General features: G+C 51.2%; 1 protein-coding gene across 33 annotated transcripts in view; it reads left to right on the top strand.

The window, feature by feature from the left end:
• The window catches only part of CACNA1C (calcium voltage-gated channel subunit alpha1 C), a gene marked incomplete at its 5' end in the record, with an annotated part of 660,607 nt that overhangs the window by 586,010 nt on the left and 56,327 nt on the right, over nucleotides 1-18,270 (top strand). For 18 of the 33 annotated variants that reach the window (XM_084878730.1, XM_084878733.1, XM_084878726.1 and 15 more), the window contains one exon: nucleotides 10,154-10,237. In XM_084878730.1, coding sequence (XP_084734856.1) covers nucleotides 10,154-10,237 — 84 coding nt within the window. Of the gene's footprint in view, nucleotides 1-10,153; nucleotides 10,238-10,841; nucleotides 10,926-18,270 lie in introns of all 33 variants that reach the window. The other 15 variants (XM_084878732.1, XM_084878746.1, XM_084878741.1 and 12 more) reach the window with 2 other exon arrangements.

The following is an 18,270-nucleotide window of genomic DNA, read 5'->3' as shown; positions in this document are numbered from 1 at the left end:
TCACCATCACATTATTCCCTAAAAAAACCTGCTATTTAGCCTGGTACTCCTATTCCTATTAAAAAGAAGTGATGATTAATTACATTAACTGATTTTGTATCAATTCTTAAAATTAAGTAACATTCAGAAGCAAGGAGGGAAGGAAGTAATATATAGGGTATTACAAAAAATGTATATACTTTGAGTAATGATAAAGACAGTGTTTATTAAAATGCATTTCATTTTCAGAATTGAGCTATCAGCTGTTAAAATGTATATACATTTTGGGGGGGACATCCTGTATATTGTGTTTATAAAGAATCAGACATTTTTCATTCATTATCTCAATCAATCTATAAGACAAATAAAATAGTCTTTAGGAAGCTGAAGAGCAGAGAAGAAAGCTAAGTAATGGATGCAAAACCAAAGAGCCATTTTGTTGTTGTTTTGGGGGATTTTTATGCAGGTTTAGGCGATTTAAAAGCCAACCTTTTTAACTACACCCTCATTGAAATAATAAATGTGAGCAAACTGATAATGTTGCTTTGCACTTAGTGGTCCTCAGCAAGTATAAGCAAATCAGAGACTAAATGAAAGCAAGCCATTCTCAAGTAGCAACTCTATGGAAACTAATAATAGTCACTCCCTTCCTATGTCCCTCCGCCTCCTCTGAGGCCCCATTCTTTGGCCCATATGCTGTCCTGGAAATCTTTCTGACTTCTTTTCCAAATATGAAGTGACAGGTACTTTGAGGATATGGGACAGTCACCTGGTAGGTGGGTTCAGGAAAATGAAACAATAACCTAATGTACCCTGCTATTCACATGTATGTATGCACACACATGCACACACACACACACATGCATGCACATGCCATGGAAGACTTTCAAGTTGCGGAGACAGAAATTATATTGCTGGACTCCTTGAAGACAGAGACTGTTTTAAATGCATTTTTGTGCCATGAGAGGCATTCAGTGAGCATTTAATGCATGCATGAATGAATGAATGAATGAGAATTATAGAACTAGAGAACAAGGTAAAGTGTCAGAATATTAATGTTAGAAAACACCATTAAGATCCTGGATCTTCAGCACCACAGAAATCTCTACACATTCCTGTTTCTAGAGGCAGCTGTGTTGGGAATTTCCTTTACACTGAACTGAACGGCCTCTCTGTAATTTTTGCTCATTAGCACTGCTTTTTCCATCTTCTCTTTCTATAATTGTTGAGCATTTCTTGATGATGTTGAGACATGGTACCATCTTTACAAGGCTCATGGTGTCATGACACCAATAAACGAAGAGGCAAGGCCATGCTGGGGGGGTGTCACCACAGGGAGAGCCGTGGGGGGAGTGGCATCTGTTTGAGAGAGAAGGAGGTCAGGAAGGTGCCGGTTAAACTGAGCCCTGGAGGTGGAAGAGGGGCCAGAGAAGAGCATTTCAGGCAGAGAGCAAAGCAAAGGCCCCGAGGCAGGGGTGAGCGCAGCTTTTTCTGGGCCTGAAGCAGTGCGTGAAGAGGGGGTGTGGTGGGGCAGTGTGCAGGCCCTTCGGGACAGGGCCGGAGTGTGGATGTACTCTGACTGCCCTCAGAAACCACAGGCAGCAGGGGCCTGAAGTGGGCCATGATATAATATGGTTAGGGTTTTGAACCAGCATGCTGAGTGCTGGTGAAGAGTGGACAGTGTGGGTTGGGGAGCAGTTAAAGCCGGCGGGTGGCAGCAGGAGACACGCAGAGAGGTGGGCAGTCATGGCTTTATCTGATGGTGAAGTGGGTGTGAGGGTGAGGAAGAAGGATCGGGGATAGCTCTGGATAGTCTGAGCGGGACCAGCGCTTACCCATCTTTATGTTCATCTAGAGTCACCCAACACAGTAGCACCTGCAGCATCAGGTGTTCGTAAATGTCACCAAATGAGCAAACCAAAGCCAGCCTCTGCAGATGCATCCCTGGTGACCCCACCCACTCAATCCTAAAGGCTGCTTTTGCCCCTGCATCACAGTGGTGCCCTGCAGGGTCCCAAATACCAGGATCCCAAATTGCCTGGCCACCTGGCAATGCACTCCCCACACTCAGAGCCTCGGCCTTAGGCTAAGGTTGGACTTCAGCCTCTTATTTAATTTTCCTTGAAACCTCTTTATCCCAGCTCTTAAGAAACCAGCGTCTCCCACCATCTATGGAATCCCCTCAGCCCAGAAACTCGGCACATGTACCTGTCACATTGAAATGATAGGAAAGGGAAGGAGAGGAGGGAGGCTGCAAGGGGACACCAGGGAGCCGGTCAGCTACCAGGCCAGGGCGTCAGCCTGACTCAGGAGCTGCGTGCTGTGCCAGGCGGAGCTCCTGCCTGTTTCTCAGCAGCCTGGTTGGTAAGTGGGCAACACTCTGATTATTATTTATCTGTGGAATGCCCACGGGGTACCTGTTGGAGCGGCACAGGCAGACAGGCATAAATGGGCTTTGTCGTGGGGCCTCCCGCCTGCTCCTGTACCCAGGGATTTGCGTATTGTTGCAACACTGTGACAGGTTTCCTTCTTGCCTGGCACTTGAGAGCTCAAGCATCACTATGAATAATAAAAAATAATTATATGACTTGCATAAAGCCTTGTGTGGGAAGGGTAGTATTAGCTATTACATTTAATTATTTAATGTGGAAAATCATCCACACTGTATAAAGAAGCCCGGTGGGAGAGTGCGCTGGTTCCATCTCCATTCCTGTCACTGAGAAAGAGACTCGACCATACCAAGACTGGGAGGGGAAGAGGGGACCCCAAAGCTGCGGAGCTGTGTGCAGCCCGACCCACCAGAACGGAGGCCCCGCCAGCGCTCCCGCCAGTGCTGCGGGGAAGGGAGGGGCCATCTAGGATGCAGCTGTGTTGGGCAGCCTGGCTCAAACCCTGCGGCAATCCCAGGGGCAATCCCAGCCACCAGCAGGCACCGCACAACCTCAGGTCCCTCTATCTGATGGGAAGGAAGCAGAGGCTGAGGTAACATGTCTGCACAGCTCAAGGCTCTCCTCTGGAAGTGAGGACAGCTGCTCATTTTGTTCACTAAAGTGGGTGCAGATTGCATCTCATGATTGCAGTAGGGTCACACGTGCCTTTGCTAAGTAAGGGTCCGCTCATCAGGTCAGAAAGGGCACGGAGACAGTAGGATGGGCCTGCCAGGGCTGGCTTTGGAATAGCTGGACTGGACAGGAGAGAACGTGAGACAGGCAGGTCACAGAGGCTGCACGGGCCAAGCTCCTTGGCTGCTCCTCCCGTCCTCCCCCCTCCCAGGGCCGCCTGGTCTCTGCCTTCCCTGCCTCTCCACAGTGTTCGTGCTGTTCATTTTACTATAAAGTGGCCTGCATACCTGCAGGGCATCTGCTGGCCTTTTGCATGGGCATACCCTTGCCCACCCCAGGGGCATGTCCATGCCACACCCTATCCTGGAGGAGTCCTTTGCACAAATCAGCTCAGGGCTGGCATTAGCACGGAGCACCTGCAGCCTCCTCGGCTGCAGACTGAGGCAGAGATGAACTTGCGAAGGTTCTCAAAGATGCCTGGTCTATAACCAGCAGTTTTTATTTGCTCCCAGTGGAGAAGACCGAACGTGCCAGGTTTGGCCATGTCTGCAGGCCCACACCTGGCACCCAGGCACCTGTGAGCACTCATTGATGAGATAAATGAATGAGGGCCTTTGAAACTTTCCTGGGGAAGGAAACACTTAATTCCAAAGGCAAATCAGAGCAGATGGTGTCCAGTTCAGAGTTTACATTCCTATAAAAATTTTGAGAGGAGCCCCCATCACCACACCACCTGGGCCCTCGCAGGAGAAGGCCCCAGGCCCTGACCGCACCCCCTGCTCCTGCCCTCTGTCCCCGCTGTCCCAGGTGGCTGTGCAGTGTGAGCCCTTGGGCATTTCTGAGTGCACACATCTCAGGGCGGGAGCCCACAGACAAGGCAGAGATCCTCGCTGCCTCCCAGGCAGCCAGGGCCGGGAGCAGCTGTGTGCTCCATTATGCCTTCTCCATGAGACACCGCTAATTTCCATGATTACTGTTATGCCTAAATGGCATCCTAATGTAATGCAATTTATATTATCTCTGCTTGGTGTCAGTTACCATTGTGTTCCATGATATTCCCTGGCACTGACTCTTCACAAGCACGGAGGCTTCACCACTGCGCCTCCCCAGCTGCATGAAGCTCTCCTCCCTGTCCCGCGAGCCCCACCCATCCCTCAGCTCCGCTGCCTGGAGCCCTGAGAGATCAGTGTGTCCAGGACCTGGGCACTGCCTCCTACCCACACCAACCCCTCCGCTCAGCCTCCTGGCGCAGATGCTTGCTCACTCAGGCGGGGCTCTGCCCTCTTTCGGGAACCCCTTCCCTGGGTTAGGTACAAGCCATTTTTTACCTCCTCCCTTGCATTTTAGGTCCCGCCTCCCCCAGGGGGCCCTGACCCCTTCTTCCAGCTTCATGGATTCCCGCTGTTTCCTGTCCCACTTGCATGGTCACTTCAGCGGCCCAGGCCTACTCTAAGAGCTCTCCATCCTGCCTGTCTCTCCTCTCCCCTCCCCTCCTCTCCTTTCCCCCATATCTCCTCTCCAATTCTGTCTCTCTCCCTCTCTCTTTCCTGTTCTCTCCCTGATGCCTTCTCCCCATTTTCTACCCTCTGGGTGGTCTTTCCTCTTTCCCTCCTCCTCTCCTGCCTTCTACCTGAGTGGCCTTTCCCATCAATACCCTCTCAGCTGTTCTCCTCACATGATTTCTGTATTCCCTCCTCATCCCTGCCATCCCCATCTCTTGGCAGTTGGGCTCCCCTCCCCCACCCCCAGAAACTCTTCCTCTGTCAGTTTTCCTATCTGTTCCCGCTCTCTGCCTCAACTCCAGCTGCTCCATTTCTAATCTCAACTCAGGTGTCCCACTTCAACACTCTTAGACCTCGTGTGTCCCTGGAAGGGAACGGTCTTTGGGGAGAGACCCCCAGACAGACTGAAAGTCCAGAGTCCGCTTTCCTATCAGGGCCACATCATCTCTGTGCTCCTTCACTTCACCTGTTCTCTGCTGGACCAGCGGAGGTATACACGGATGATAGGCAAGAGGAATAGAAAAGAGAAAAAAAAAAAGTCATGGCAGTGAAACAACTTTTGCCTCAAAATTACTAAGAATACACAACACAATCCCAGGGGTGCAGATTTCTATGGATTCCTTCTTACCACCAGCTTGCTTTAAAGCTGGCATTACCTCTGTGATATCATAGTGGTGAACTCTGCTCTGAGCAGCAAAGGAGCTGAGAATCCAGAATTCAAGGGCAAAGACACAAGCCTACCACCTGCACAGGCTTAGGCCTCGCTCCCCAGCCCTCCTGGCAGAGGAGCAGAAGCTGGTCTTTCCTGGTATGAATAGTGATTTAAGAACATGGCAGTTGACTGTCCAGATGAACTTGAGCCTCAAAAGTTAGCCATGATAACTTGCATACTGTCACTAATCTCAAAATGGTACCAGCCAGAGTCTAGAGTAGGGGTGTCGAACTCAATCAGAGAAGGGGCCAAAATCTAAAATCCAGCCTAAATCGTGGGCCGAATGGTTTACTGAACAGTCATAAACTGACAATGTCATAAACTGACAGTGGAGTGCAGTGATGACAGCGTGGTGCGGGCCACATTGCAAGGCCTGGCGGGCTGGATTTGGCCCGCGGGCCTTGTGTTTGACACATGTGGTCTAGAGTCTCAAGACAGTCCCACTACTCAGCAGTAACTCAAGATGAGGCAGACGAAAGGTGAGCTCAGGATACCAGAACCTTTGGCCTCTTCCCTCCTCCTTCCACGGACACCTGGGCTTTGCCTTTCCCCTCTGCTGTCTCACCCCCAAAATTAACCCTGTGGGTCCTACCTAGCGGATTCCCTCTGGTTAACCAGGACAGTAGCTAATGCTATTGTCATTTAATCCTCACCAGGAACCTATGGTTATCCCACTTTATAGGTGGGAAAACTAAGGAATGGGAGGTTATGTCATTTGCTCAAGGTTACCCAGATAATAAGTGTCAGAGCTAGGATTTGAACCCAGACACCTCACCCCAACCCGGGAAATCAAGCTCTTAATCACCACGCTGCCTCTTTCAACTTGGAATAGCTCCAATGATGGCAGTACATCAGGACACAGATAATCCAAAAGAGAGGAAAATCCAAAATTCTTGTGCGTGGGAAATGCATCATATGATACTTTTGCAACAATTTTTGCTTCTTAATCATGGTTTGCTGAAGCTGGCATCAATTTGGTCTACATTATCTCAGCCACGTAAGCCCGTGAGTGGAGGGCAAGCAGCACTCGGAGAATGGGTTACCCCTGGGGTGTGAGCAATCGCAGGGGTGCTGCTGCTCAGCCTGGGGGGAGAGCATGAGACCTGAGGATGGCCAGGGGAGAGCCCATCTCAAAAGGGGGCATCTACTGATCCGGCAGGGCTTAGGGATTGCAGGGAAAGACATCCATCCCTGAAAGCACCATCCCATCTGGGCGATCAGGCCCGCATGGCTCTGAGGAGCTGGACATGAAGAGGTTTGGTTTACCATTCAGGGAGATCCAGGAAAACCCTGTCCCTAGCCCTGGTGTCTTCCCTGCCGTTTGGGACCTGTCCCCAGGGAAAGAAGGAGTGGCAGGTATAAGAGAAAAACACCTATGTTTTTTTCATCCTCCTTCTTCCATTATACCCCCGAAATCCACATCTCCAGTGGTTTCCAGCAAATAAGGAGGTGGGCAAAAATAGATGTGTGTGTGGGGGGGAGGGGTGTAGGGGAGAATAGGAGAAGGGGAAAGAGCATAAGAGAGCACTAAGCTCTCACACTCCGGAGAGTTTAGGGGAAAGGTAATTCTCCCAGGCCCTGCCTGCTTAGGGGTTTGGCCAGGTGTCCCCCTTGGACAACCTGTTGACCTAATGGAGGCATTGGGCCTTGTTTCTGGTAGTGGGTGTGAATGGGTGGGAGGGAGGGACAACTGAAAGAGTGGGAGGAGGAGGCCGACCTGAGCGCTGAATCTGAAGCTGTCTTCAGGGAATGGTTGGGAAGGCTGAGGGGCTGTGGGACAGCAGGGTGGGATGGTGGGTGGAAGGGTAGGGTTAAAAGCCGCCTCTTAAAGGGATCCTGTCAACAGCTTCCCACAAACATGGTCCCTCGCCCCTGCATTCTGGCTAAATGCAAAAGATCTCCTCAGGGCTGGGTCCCCAGAAACCCTTGGTGACAAGGGCATGGCTGGTTTCTGCAGCCAAGGGAGGCCCAGGCACTGGGCCCACCAGATAGCTTGCCATAGACCAGAGACATCATTCAGAAGCCTCCAGCAGCACAGCCTGTTGAAGGCAAGGGCAAGGCATAAGGCATGAATCTCCACAGAGCCCAGCCATCCCAGTAGCAGGCAGCCATGAAGCTGTGGAAGCAGCCGTGGTCCTGGAGGAATTGACTGTGGTGTTTCCTTCTGTCTCTGCACACAGAGACCCAGGAGACATGGTGACACGTGGTGCACACCCAGGAGGTTGACAGGGTCCCTTTAGGTCTTGGCCCCTGTCCTGGTGCCCCAGCCGATTAACCTGTGTGTTAACCTCGCCTTTGCCTGTTCTCTGCCTCTCTTCCTTTCCCTTTTCTCCTCTCAGAGGTGTTGCAGACCAAGGCCAACTTACCCATTTTGTTTCAGGTCTCTCATGGATGAAAGACTCCAATCATCCTCCTTTCTTGAGCCCTGAGCCTTCCACCTTTCTACCTCTCCTCCTGTCCCCACTTTCAAACCGTGTTTTGTTGCCACGTTTTCTAGGCTGGATGCAGAACATCCTGGACTCTGCTCTCATTCCTGTTTCTCTCCTTTCTCTCCCTTGACTTCTTCCCTTCCTTTCTGAAATACCTCTACCCACAAAGATGGTGTTCCTATCTAGAGATAACCCCCAATGTTTTCCAGATTCTAATTTTAAAACATATGCATCTTTATAGTCCATTGGGGCCTTCACTCTTTACCTTCCTCCCTTCAAAACCAGCCCTCTCCATTTGCCCTGAGAAAGACATCTGAGAACCTGGGAGGGAATTGGTTGTTTCCTGCTCATAACATCTGATTTAGATGAGAGAGAGAGGCCCCTCTTTGCCTCAGAGAGTCTAGTATGTTCAGAAAAATATTCTGGGAAGCCAACAAGAAAGCCATGTATTCAGGCTGACCCTCACCTAACCCATGCCCTGGCCAACCTCTGCTTCCCCGGCCTGGCCATGCGAGGTCTCCACAGTGGCACTTCTGTTTTCTTTTGGCAGAAATGCCTGGGAACCGAGAGGCCCCTTTCCCTGTGACCTGACCTCCCACACTAAGAATAACAGCCCTAGGACAGCGTGTCTTGCGATCCCTCTGGAAAGAGGGCATGGCTGGGAAGTGGGGAAGTTAAGGGAGCTGGATAGAGCCAGGAGGAAATGGAAGACACAGACTCATGGCTCTTGTGAGTAAAAAATAAAAAGGGAGCCGAAACCGGTTTGGCTCAGTGGATAGAGCGTCGGACTGCGGACTGAAAGGTCCCGCGTTCGATTCCGGTCAAGGGCATGTACCTTGGTTGTGGGCATATCCCCAGTAGGGGGTGTGCAAGAGGCAGCTGATCGATGACTCTCATCGATGCTTCTAACTCTCTATCTCTCTCCCTTCCTCTCTACAAAATCAATAAAATATATTAAAAACAAAAAATAAAAAGGGAGAGTTGGCAGCCTTCTAGAGGGCTTGGGAGAGAGACCTGGGAAACTCTCAGGAGAACTTGAGTGCTTCCAGACCCACTCGCCAGGCTCTGGGATTCCACCTCCCGGGAGCCGCAACCGGTGGCTAGAGAAGAGGAAAGGTCTGGTGCTGCTCAGCAAAGGGGCTCCAGTCCTGTTTTGTCCCCTTTTCAGACATTTCTTTAAAAACTGAAAGAGCAAATGTCCTTTTTTAAAGAAGACAAATGTCTTTAGTACTAGGTCCTTTCCACTCCATGGGAAATGTGGCTGTCCTGTCCCTAGGTTTCCTCACCTGTGAGCAGATGCCCATGTGGTCACAGCACTGCTCTCTAAATCCCTCACCTCACAGAGAGGCAAATGGTCCACCCAGGACTCCTGGAATCCTCTACGGAACCTGGGACCACCTAACCTTTGGTTGACCAGTTGTCTAAGTACCTTAAAGTCTTTCAAAAAGATTCATCTCTTCCCTTTTCTAAATATGGCAGGGGTAAAATTCCATAGGTGCAGGGTAAAGTGGTAAAAACGGGACACTGTCCCTCCTCTTCTGTGCCAGAATCTCTCCTTCCTAAGAATCCTGTTCCCTTCCATACCCGTTACCCAGACTATCCCTGTCAACCCAGTTCTCAGGAAAGGCTTTGATAACTTCATTCACTTTGGTGGCACCTGCATTTCAGTGGGATCCTATGTCAGAATGGCACTGTTGGGACAGGAGCCTGGGCAGGTGTTGCTTAGGAGAGCATTGTCTAGGGCCATGTCCTGCTCTCCCCAGCTATGAGACCTACCTGGACAATGTCTCTTTTCAGTCAGGAAAGCCTTTGCCATAACAGAGGTGCCCCTGAAAATTCTTGGGCCTATCCAGAGCTGGAACAAGGTGACCGTCATTCTGTCTGCATAAAGTCCAGCTCTTTATAGACATTGTTCAATGATGTGGTCCCCTTATCATTGCTGAACTTTACATGAGGCACCTCTGAGCTCAGACGACCTGGCCACCCTTCTGGACCAAACTGGTCGCTTCTCTTTAGCTCCCAGATCACCCATCGGCCCACAGCCTGTTCTCTAAGGAGTCATCCAGCTGTGGTCCCTCCCTGCCTCCAGACAGGCCCTTCTGAAAAAGAGAGCTGGGGACATGGGAGATGCGGAATGTGGACTGAAAAGAGAGTCCAGCCACACCCCTGCCCCATGGCAGCTTGTGCTGCCTGGGAAGTAGACAGGGCCTCTGTGCAGGAGGGCGGTGAAGCGGGATGGTCTGGAGGAAGGGGAGCCGTGTGGCCATGGGGAGGCAGGGCAGGAGGATTGGACTAGTCGCCTCCTGACACCTCCTTTCCCCCGGGCTCCTGGGCTCTGAGAGGGTGTTTGGAACTCCAGCAGCAACACTGAGGTGCCGGAACGGTGATTCTGATGCTGATTGTTGCTCTGTTCTTGTCTGTCTAATATTCCTTTTTAATCCCCATCCTGCCTGCCCCTCCCTTATGTAGGGTTACTTTAGTGATCCCTGGAATGTTTTTGACTTCCTCATCGTAATTGGCAGCATAATTGACGTCATTCTCAGTGAAACTAATGTGAGTATGACTCTGCCCTCCCCAGGAACCTCATCCTTCCTCTTCCTCTGCCTCCTATTTCCCTCTCACTCTCTTTCTCTCTCTCTTTACCTCCTTTTATTTATTTGTTTTAATTTCCTGTTTTTACCCGCCTCCAGTCATGCTTTTTATTGAACCTGCCGTCGTCCTGTGAGGGAAAAAAAGTGGGAGCCTCTCCTCCTTTTTTTCCACTAGTCCCAGCTCGGCCCTGTGTGCCAGGCCCAGGAGCTTGGCCGAGTGGAGGGAGCAGGCGGTGGGAGGGCGCCAGCTGCCCTCCCAGGTGGCCACAGCCCGGCGTAACCTTTGAACTAACCCAGCTTTTGTCAGGCCTCTCCACCCTGCGAAAACCAGGTGACCCAGGTTTGAGCCACCAGGACTGTAGAGTGGTAAGAGAGTATTTACTATGCCCACGTAACCTCTTTCTTTTCTCATTTTTTTCTCTTCTCTCCTTTCTTTCATGCTTTGTTTTGTTTTGTTTTGTTTTGTTTTTCCTCTTCCTTTTTGTTTTGTTTTTCTCCTTTGTTGTTGGTTTTTTGTTTTGTTTTTTTTTTCTTCTCTCTTTCCTCGGCTTCTCTGCCCCATGCAGCACTATTTCTGTGATGCATGGAATACGTTTGACGCCTTGATTGTTGTGGGTAGCATTGTTGATATAGCAATCACCGAGGTAAACGTAAGTACTTGGCGTCTGGACCTGACTGTCCGTGCCTGCTCTAACACTCATTGTCTTTCCCCGGTTTATTGTTTTTCTTCCTATTTTCTCCTCCCCACCTCCTTATTTTCATTTACTGGTTTTCATTTGTTTGTTTATATTGGTTTGGAGGATTTTTTTTTCTTATTGCTTTATTTTGAAAATGTTCTTATTATTTATTTAACCTTGGAACGAGACAGGTCTCCCTTTCCTTTAAGTTATGATTGCTGCATCCTTTTCTCTCTCCCTTTACTCTCAGCCTGGCATGACTCACCCTGTATAGGAGGATGCAGCTATGGGGAGCACGGAGTGAGAAAATCAAGGGACATTTGCTATGTCTGGGCAGCTGCTGGGGCGGGGACCCAAACCTCTTTTGACTCCACTCACCCCCAGGCCTCTGCCTCTCCCCGCTCGCCTTCCCGCCCACAGCATCTTGGGAAGGAGCTCTCTCCAAGTGGGACGCTGGAATGCAGGCTGGGTCTTCGCCTGCATTGTCAGCCCCAGGCCCAGCCCGTGACTTTCACACTGAAAGGGCTTTGTCTGATTTAACAGCAGCCCATGCAGGCAGCCCGGCCCTTCCAGGCCCATTTGGGAGAGAAGAGAACTGGTCATGTGCAGAGCCCTGCTTGCACCCCTCTTCTCTGGAGTGGCCGAAGAGCCAGGTGGCTGGTGACCCACCGAGAGAGAGCCCTTCTGAGGTCTTTCCTCCCTCTTGCTGGGGCAGCAGCACCTCCCTCCCACATGAATCCAAGGAATGGACTCTTGTACCCGCCTGGTTCTCTCCCACTCCCGCCCCACGCCCTGCCCTGGCTCCCTGGCCCCAGACAGAACCCCAGCCCCTGCGCTCCGAGGCCTCCTGCTGCCTTCCCCGAGAGTTGCCTCCTCCTATACAGCTCCTACCAGTTCCTGCACATGTCTTTTTGTTACCTGGCATGTTTAATTAAACCTTCTCTTTATCTATAGGCAAGCCCTCTGCAGTAGTCTTAAAAATGTATTAATTTTTTGTCATAGTTTTTCCTTAATTAAGAGACTTGGTAATGTTTGCACAAAACCCTGATGCACTGAACCATGAATAACAGCATGGAGTAGATGCTGTCCAGTTTGGATCAAAAATGTTTGAAACTGCCCTACCAACCGCCACCATCTCCCCATGGTGTTCCACATCCCCTCTCCTCCATACTTTGCTCCCCATCAGTGGAACTGACGTGTCATTTTATCTGCCTGACTCCCCTGATGAAAGCCCTGTCTGCCCCCTCCCAGCAGATGGACATTGAAAGAGGCTGTCACGCTTCCCATACCCTCCCTCAACCTCTGGCACCCTCCCACGCACCCCTGGTTCAAGATTTGGTTGCCTCTCTGTTTCCCAGATCCCCCTAGTTGTCTTTGTCTTGTGTGTGTGTGTGTGTGTGTGTGTGTGTGTGTGTACACTTGCCCTTGACCTCTTCCAGTGAACGACAGATTATATTTTTTAAAAACCAGTCCTCCTACACATGCTCTGTGCCCCCCTCCCTTCATACTCTGCCTCACCTCTCCTGAGCACACTCCCAGTTCTGCAGGCTGGATGGCCCACGTTGTATCTCAGATGCTATTCAGAGCCATGAGTTGGTCATGTGTCTGTAAAGGCCAGCGCTTCAGGCTCGGAGCTGGCGCCATGCAGTGCCCTGAACTGAGGGCGAACTCAAGGAGAGGACAGGGAAGAGAGCAGCAGTGGGCCCTGCCCTCTGAGGATGTATTTTCAGACAGCAGTGCAGGTCTTTATGAAGCCTGTGCCAGGGACTGGGAGCCTGAGAGCCAGCAGGGAAATGCCAGCCAGTGACAGCAAGCTGCTCCCTGCGTGCAGAGAGGACCCACTGTCGGCAAGGCCCACATCAACACTCAACCTGCCAGTTCCCCCCAAACTGTTAGCGTTTCCAAAAGAAAAGCAAAGACAAAGCAAAAGAAACTTTTGGGGTGTAAATTTCTATAGAAGTGGTCATGTATCAGCAGAGAGGGAGGGTGCAGGACAGGGAAGGAGCGTAAGGCCGCCATGCAGACCCTCCATTTGTACTTGGTTTTCTACTGACGACTCACCCTTGCATTTGTCTCATGTAACTGAACTACCCTGCGAGTCTGACAGACAGAAATTATCATCCGCAATCTGCTGTCGCTGAAGATGCCGGTGGAGAGGTTAAGTCCTTTTGTGGCATGCAGCTAGTCCAGCCCCTCACTCGCGGGGCCCCACCCGAGTTCCCTCTCTAATCCATGATGCCCTTTGATAAGCACATGCATCTCACATGTCCTTCCACCAGCAGGTTTGGTCAGCCCTTATGTTCTGTGATTTATATTCAAAATAACCATACGTTTTTTGATAGTCACAAAAAATGACACGTCAGCCCCCTTGGAGCTGGGATGCAGCTCTCACCAGCCTCCCTTACCCCAGGTTCAGGCTCTTCCTCCTCTAGACCAAGGTGAAGAGTCACACTGAAGGGGGGTCTGGTGACGAAATGGGGACAGTATGTGCGATGGAGAGCAAGGGGCAGTGCCCAAGACACGGCACTTATTTCCCTCCACACAGTGAACGGCTTGTAAACCAGGCAGGGGCGGTGTGGAAAGAGGAGAGAGGGCTGACCTAAGTCAGAGCTGGCAAGTGGCTGAGTCTTGCTTCTTTTTTTTTTTTCTTTTTTTCTTTCTTTTTTTTTTTCTTTTTTTTTCTGGAAAAGAAGATGCGTTTCCCCCAGTCAAAGGAATGTGATCCTCTTATGGGACTATGTTTTGAAGCTCAACTAAGAGCATCTATTTTAAAACTCTATGTAAACCATAAAGTGCTGTGGAATGGAAGAGACTGTGGCACCCAAGCAAATGACATTTTTTTTTGCCAAAAGCCTGCTGGAATAGCTGGGAGGTCCTCAGCTCTAGCCAGTTATCTTTAGTTATAACTTACACCCCACAGGCACTGATAGAGCTCTCTTTCCCAGATATGGTTAGATTCTTGGAGATGTTCGACAGGTGGGGCCAGACTAAAGCCAGCATAACTCACTGACCACTGCCCATGCCCACCCCTCGGCAGCGCTGTTCCCCAGCACATTGCCCTGCACCCGGAGAGCAGTGTGTATGTGGATGACAACTGTATAAGCAATCATGCTTAGTCTCAGAGGTAGGTCCCTCTGCCCATAGGTTCTGCCTCAGGCCACTGGCAGCTCCTGGGTCCGAACACTCCCTGGTGCAAGAGGTTTACAGCTCCAGGTGTCCCCTGCGGCCGCTCCAGGCCTTCCCAGAATTTTCTAGTCTTACTTGTCATCACAAGATACTCATTCCCAGACATATGTCCTATTTGGCAGGAATCTATCTTTACCTTGGCCTCAGGAGGATCCATGAGGACTTTCCACCTGTAACTCATTATCTTGGACTCTTAAACCTACAGAAATTAACTCTCACTTCCCTCACATAATTGCCATATTCATCATAACCGCCCTCCAAACATCTCTCACATCTAAGCTCATCTCCCATAAATGCCTTCTCTGTCTTCCTTGCCTTTACAAGCCTATGACACCTCTTCCTCTGGGAAATGGGTTTCCCACCCATCCCAGGAGCTAGCATTCATTCATCCCACCATATATATATCATCTCCTCTTCTGTGTGCCAGCTACCATTGTAGGCACCTGGAGTACCTCAGTTCACAGAACAAAAGCTCCCTTTTCATGAGCTGGCAGTCTAGGGTCAGGATAATCCACCCATGAGCAATACAAGGAGTACAGAAAACAAGGAAGACATAGTCCTTTGAAAGCTGGTAAGTGCTTTGGGAAAGAAGAGTGTCCTGTGAGGTGGTCAGAGGTGCTAAGAGGCAGTGAAGGAATGTGCTATTTCAAATAAGATGGAAGTGAGGAGTTACCCATGCACATACCTGGGAAGAGGGCTTTGGGGGCAGAAGGAAGGGCTGTGACTGATGCAGAAGGAGCAGGGGAGATGAAGAGGGGAGGGGACCAGAGAGGAGGAGCAGGATTTGGCTTTTACCCTGAGCAAGAAGGGGACACACTGGTGCCTCTGAGAAGAGGTGTCCCCTAATCTGACTTACTTTTCCCAAGGCCGGCTGGCTGTCTATGGGAGTCGGAGTGGAAGCACAACACCATGTAGAAGGTGCACATGATCACCTAGATGGGAGGGGACCGTAGCCTGCAACAAAGCAGCAATAACAGAGGTGGTGAAAACGGTCCAATTCTCAGTCTGTTTTGAAAATAGAATGACAATATCTCCTGACAGACTGGATGTGGGAGTGGGAGAAAGAGGTGGCCAGGATGGCTGTGAGGTTTGGGCCTAAACAGTGGGAGGATGGAGCTGGTATGAACTGGGAAAGACAGGAGGTAGAGCGCGTTTGCACGAGGAACTCATTGGGATCCATCTATTTCACCTTCCAGTGGGGATGGCAGGTAGACAGTTAGACATAGAGTCTGAGGGTGGGGCTTGGAGTTGTATAGGTAGTGTTCAAAGCCATGACAGTAGTGAAGAGCTCCCAGGGCAGAAAGAAAGACAGGAGACAGGACTGAGCGGGGCGGGACCTCCAGTGAAGAGGGCAGGACGTTTGGTGCTCAGAGCCAGCCTGAGGTTCACTTCCTGTTCCCCCTGGGAGATGCCTCTGACCCCTGCAGAATGCACCAGGAGGGCGATCAGAAGTCTCCACCATGTGGAGCTGTACTGATTCTGCTCCCACTGCTCTTCTCCGAGGCCTCACCTCGTTCTCAGTCAGAGACTTCCTTCCTCCGTGTCCCCTGGAAGGTCCAAGGGCAGCGTCTTGTCACTAAGGAAGCCTTCTGCGTTCCTTTATTTCTTGGGTCTGAAATTATATTTCCCAGAGGGAAAAGCCCAAGACATAGGCCCTGTGATTGTTAATGGAAGTTCCTGGAGCATCAGAAACTGCTCCCTAACATCCCAAGTTGGAATCATTTTGGGTCCCGGGTCATTCAACACCTTTCCCAACATTGTTCTTTATCATTATGTATTTTAGAGATTATTGCACAATAGAGAGTGCTGAGAGGCCTGGGCTCTTACATTATGGATACAGGGAAATATTCCCAAATTGCAAATCAAGAAGCTTGTGTTCTGTTTCCAGCTCTGGCACTAGTAAGCTTTGTGACTTAAAGTATTTGACCCCATCCTCTGGTCCTCAGCTTCCTTGAAAGCAAAAGGAGCAAGGGGCAGGTGGAGATGGCCTCGGAGGGCCTTTGCGACTCCAGCACTCCTGGCTTCTGGATGGGACATTCTCTGCTGTGTGAGGCAGATTTCCATTTCCTCTCACTGCCCTGCGGGTTCCAGCTCTGAGGAGAAGTTCCTTTCATACGGCTCCAGGGCTGTGTGGGGATCTGCTCCCTGTCTTTGGGTGGCTCATGTGGAAATTCTCCCAGGAGGAGGTCTGGAGGGACCTTCAGGTTGAGGAGCAGGACAGAGGTTGTGTGAGGCCTGGAGAGCTCCGCAGGTCAGCGAGAGTAGAAGCAGAAGGATTTGCTTAGGAGGCAGCACGCTACCCACTGAAGTGACCGGAGCAGGAAAACAAAGGAACGCTGGCCCAGGCTATTATCTCAGTTGATGAGAGTAAGGGAGGCAGGGAGGCAGGGAGGAGAGGAAGGGGAAGAGGGAATGGCAGCTTTGATGAGCGTGTGCCAGGCAGCCTACTAGGACATCACACACAGTCAGATTAACACTTCCAGGTGCTTAGTGTCTGCAGAAGGAAACCAAGGCTTATGCAGGATGAACAGTTTGCCTGTAGCCAATGGGTGGAAAGACTGGGATTCAAATCCATTTCTGTGGTAGAACTGCGTTTCCACAGAGTCCATTAGCTAACTCCCTGGGCCAGTCTGGCCTGGGCATGAAGGGCCCCTGTCACTCACAGGCCTTCATTCAGTGCACTCCCAGCATCACAGCCTGGGGCAGAGAGGCTTAACCTAACTTCTCTGTGCCCGCTGATGCTGCCAATGCCCGACCAAGGGGCCCCAGCTGCCCTGGGCTCATGCACCTAGTTAATGGGGCTCCGAAGAGAAGGGCAAAGCTGTTGTAAAGCAGGCCCAGCTGGCACTTGAGAAGAAAATGGGAGGGGGAACAAGATGGGCCTGGGACTCAGTTCCGGGGAGTGTCCAGCGATGAGCACACGGAGGCCCCAAATCCTCCCTCCCCCAGCTCCTGAGCCAGTGGCACCTATCCACCACAGCTCTGAGTAACTGTCTCTTACCAGCTCCTCATAAAAATAATGAAGCAACTTTGGCTCCTGCTCAGGCTTCAGGGCCTGGAATGATGGGAAAAGCAGCCATTCTGAGTCACAGAGTGTTTGCTGCACACCCACCCCCCGGGGTTGAGTCAGAATGCTCAGCCTGCATGCGCCAACCCTCCCTCCACATTTCAGCCAGGATGCCTGTGTGGGCCCTCAACCTGGCTCTTGGTGTGCCTTTTCCTGACCCTTCCATGGCAGAGAAGGGGACAGGTGGCATGAGAAAGGCAGGGCCGGGTGCCCCCAGAGGTGTGAGGAGGGGTAAAGGCGGAAAATGGGGTCACACAAAAATGTTAGAACGCAGCTTTGGAGACCATCCATCTCCACTGACTCCACAAGCACCTGCTGGGAAGCAGCCCCAGATACACAGTTTTATAGATGAGGACGCTGGAGGAGAGGCAGGAACAGCTCACTCATCCTCACAGCATTTAACAGCAAGGCCGAGCCAGAGCCCTGATCTCAGTCCTGCGTGTTTAGTGCAGGGGCTCAAATAGAGACATCGCCAGACATTGTCTGAATGACGGTGCTCAGTGTGGCCTGGGCTACTTCTACGGTAAATGAAAGCCTGATTGGTGGTGGCAGGCCAAGCTGGGTGAGGCTCTCGTACACCTCCATTTCCCTTTGCTGGGTCCCTCTTGTCGATGACGGAGCTCCCTCCAGCCTCTTCACATCCATCCCCACAACAAGACAAATGCGACCAAGGTCTCTTATTTCCAATACACTAATTCATCCTAAGGTGGGGGTGGCTCAATCAGCTACCTTTTCTGTGAAGAAGAGAGGGTAATGGCCACCCCAAAGGTAGAATATCTAGTATGTCTCATGTAAGACCACACCGAATGAGGAAGCAGTTCCCCAGCCTCGCCCTCCAGGTGTGTGACAGGGCAGTTTCCTCCTCTGCTTGGACGTAAAGCTGGCCCTGGAGACAGTGGCTGAGCCCACTCTGCCCAGCAGGGAGCTAGCACGTGACCATCGGCAGGCAGTCCGGCTGAAAGGGAAGAGCCGCTGCAAAAGCCTCTGGAGGGTGAGGCTGCTGTGTGGGCAGCAAAGAGCGCAGGAGGCAGTGTGGCGGGACAGCCAGGCTGGGGAAGAAGCCCG

The sequence above is a fragment of the Pipistrellus hanaki genome (assembly GCF_964339955.1).
Source record: "Pipistrellus hanaki genome assembly, chromosome: 3".
In the NCBI taxonomy this organism is placed as follows: Eukaryota; Metazoa; Chordata; class Mammalia; order Chiroptera; family Vespertilionidae; genus Pipistrellus; species Pipistrellus hanaki.
Note: the sequence above shows the minus strand (reverse complement) of the source record. Positions and strands in the feature narration are given on the sequence as shown.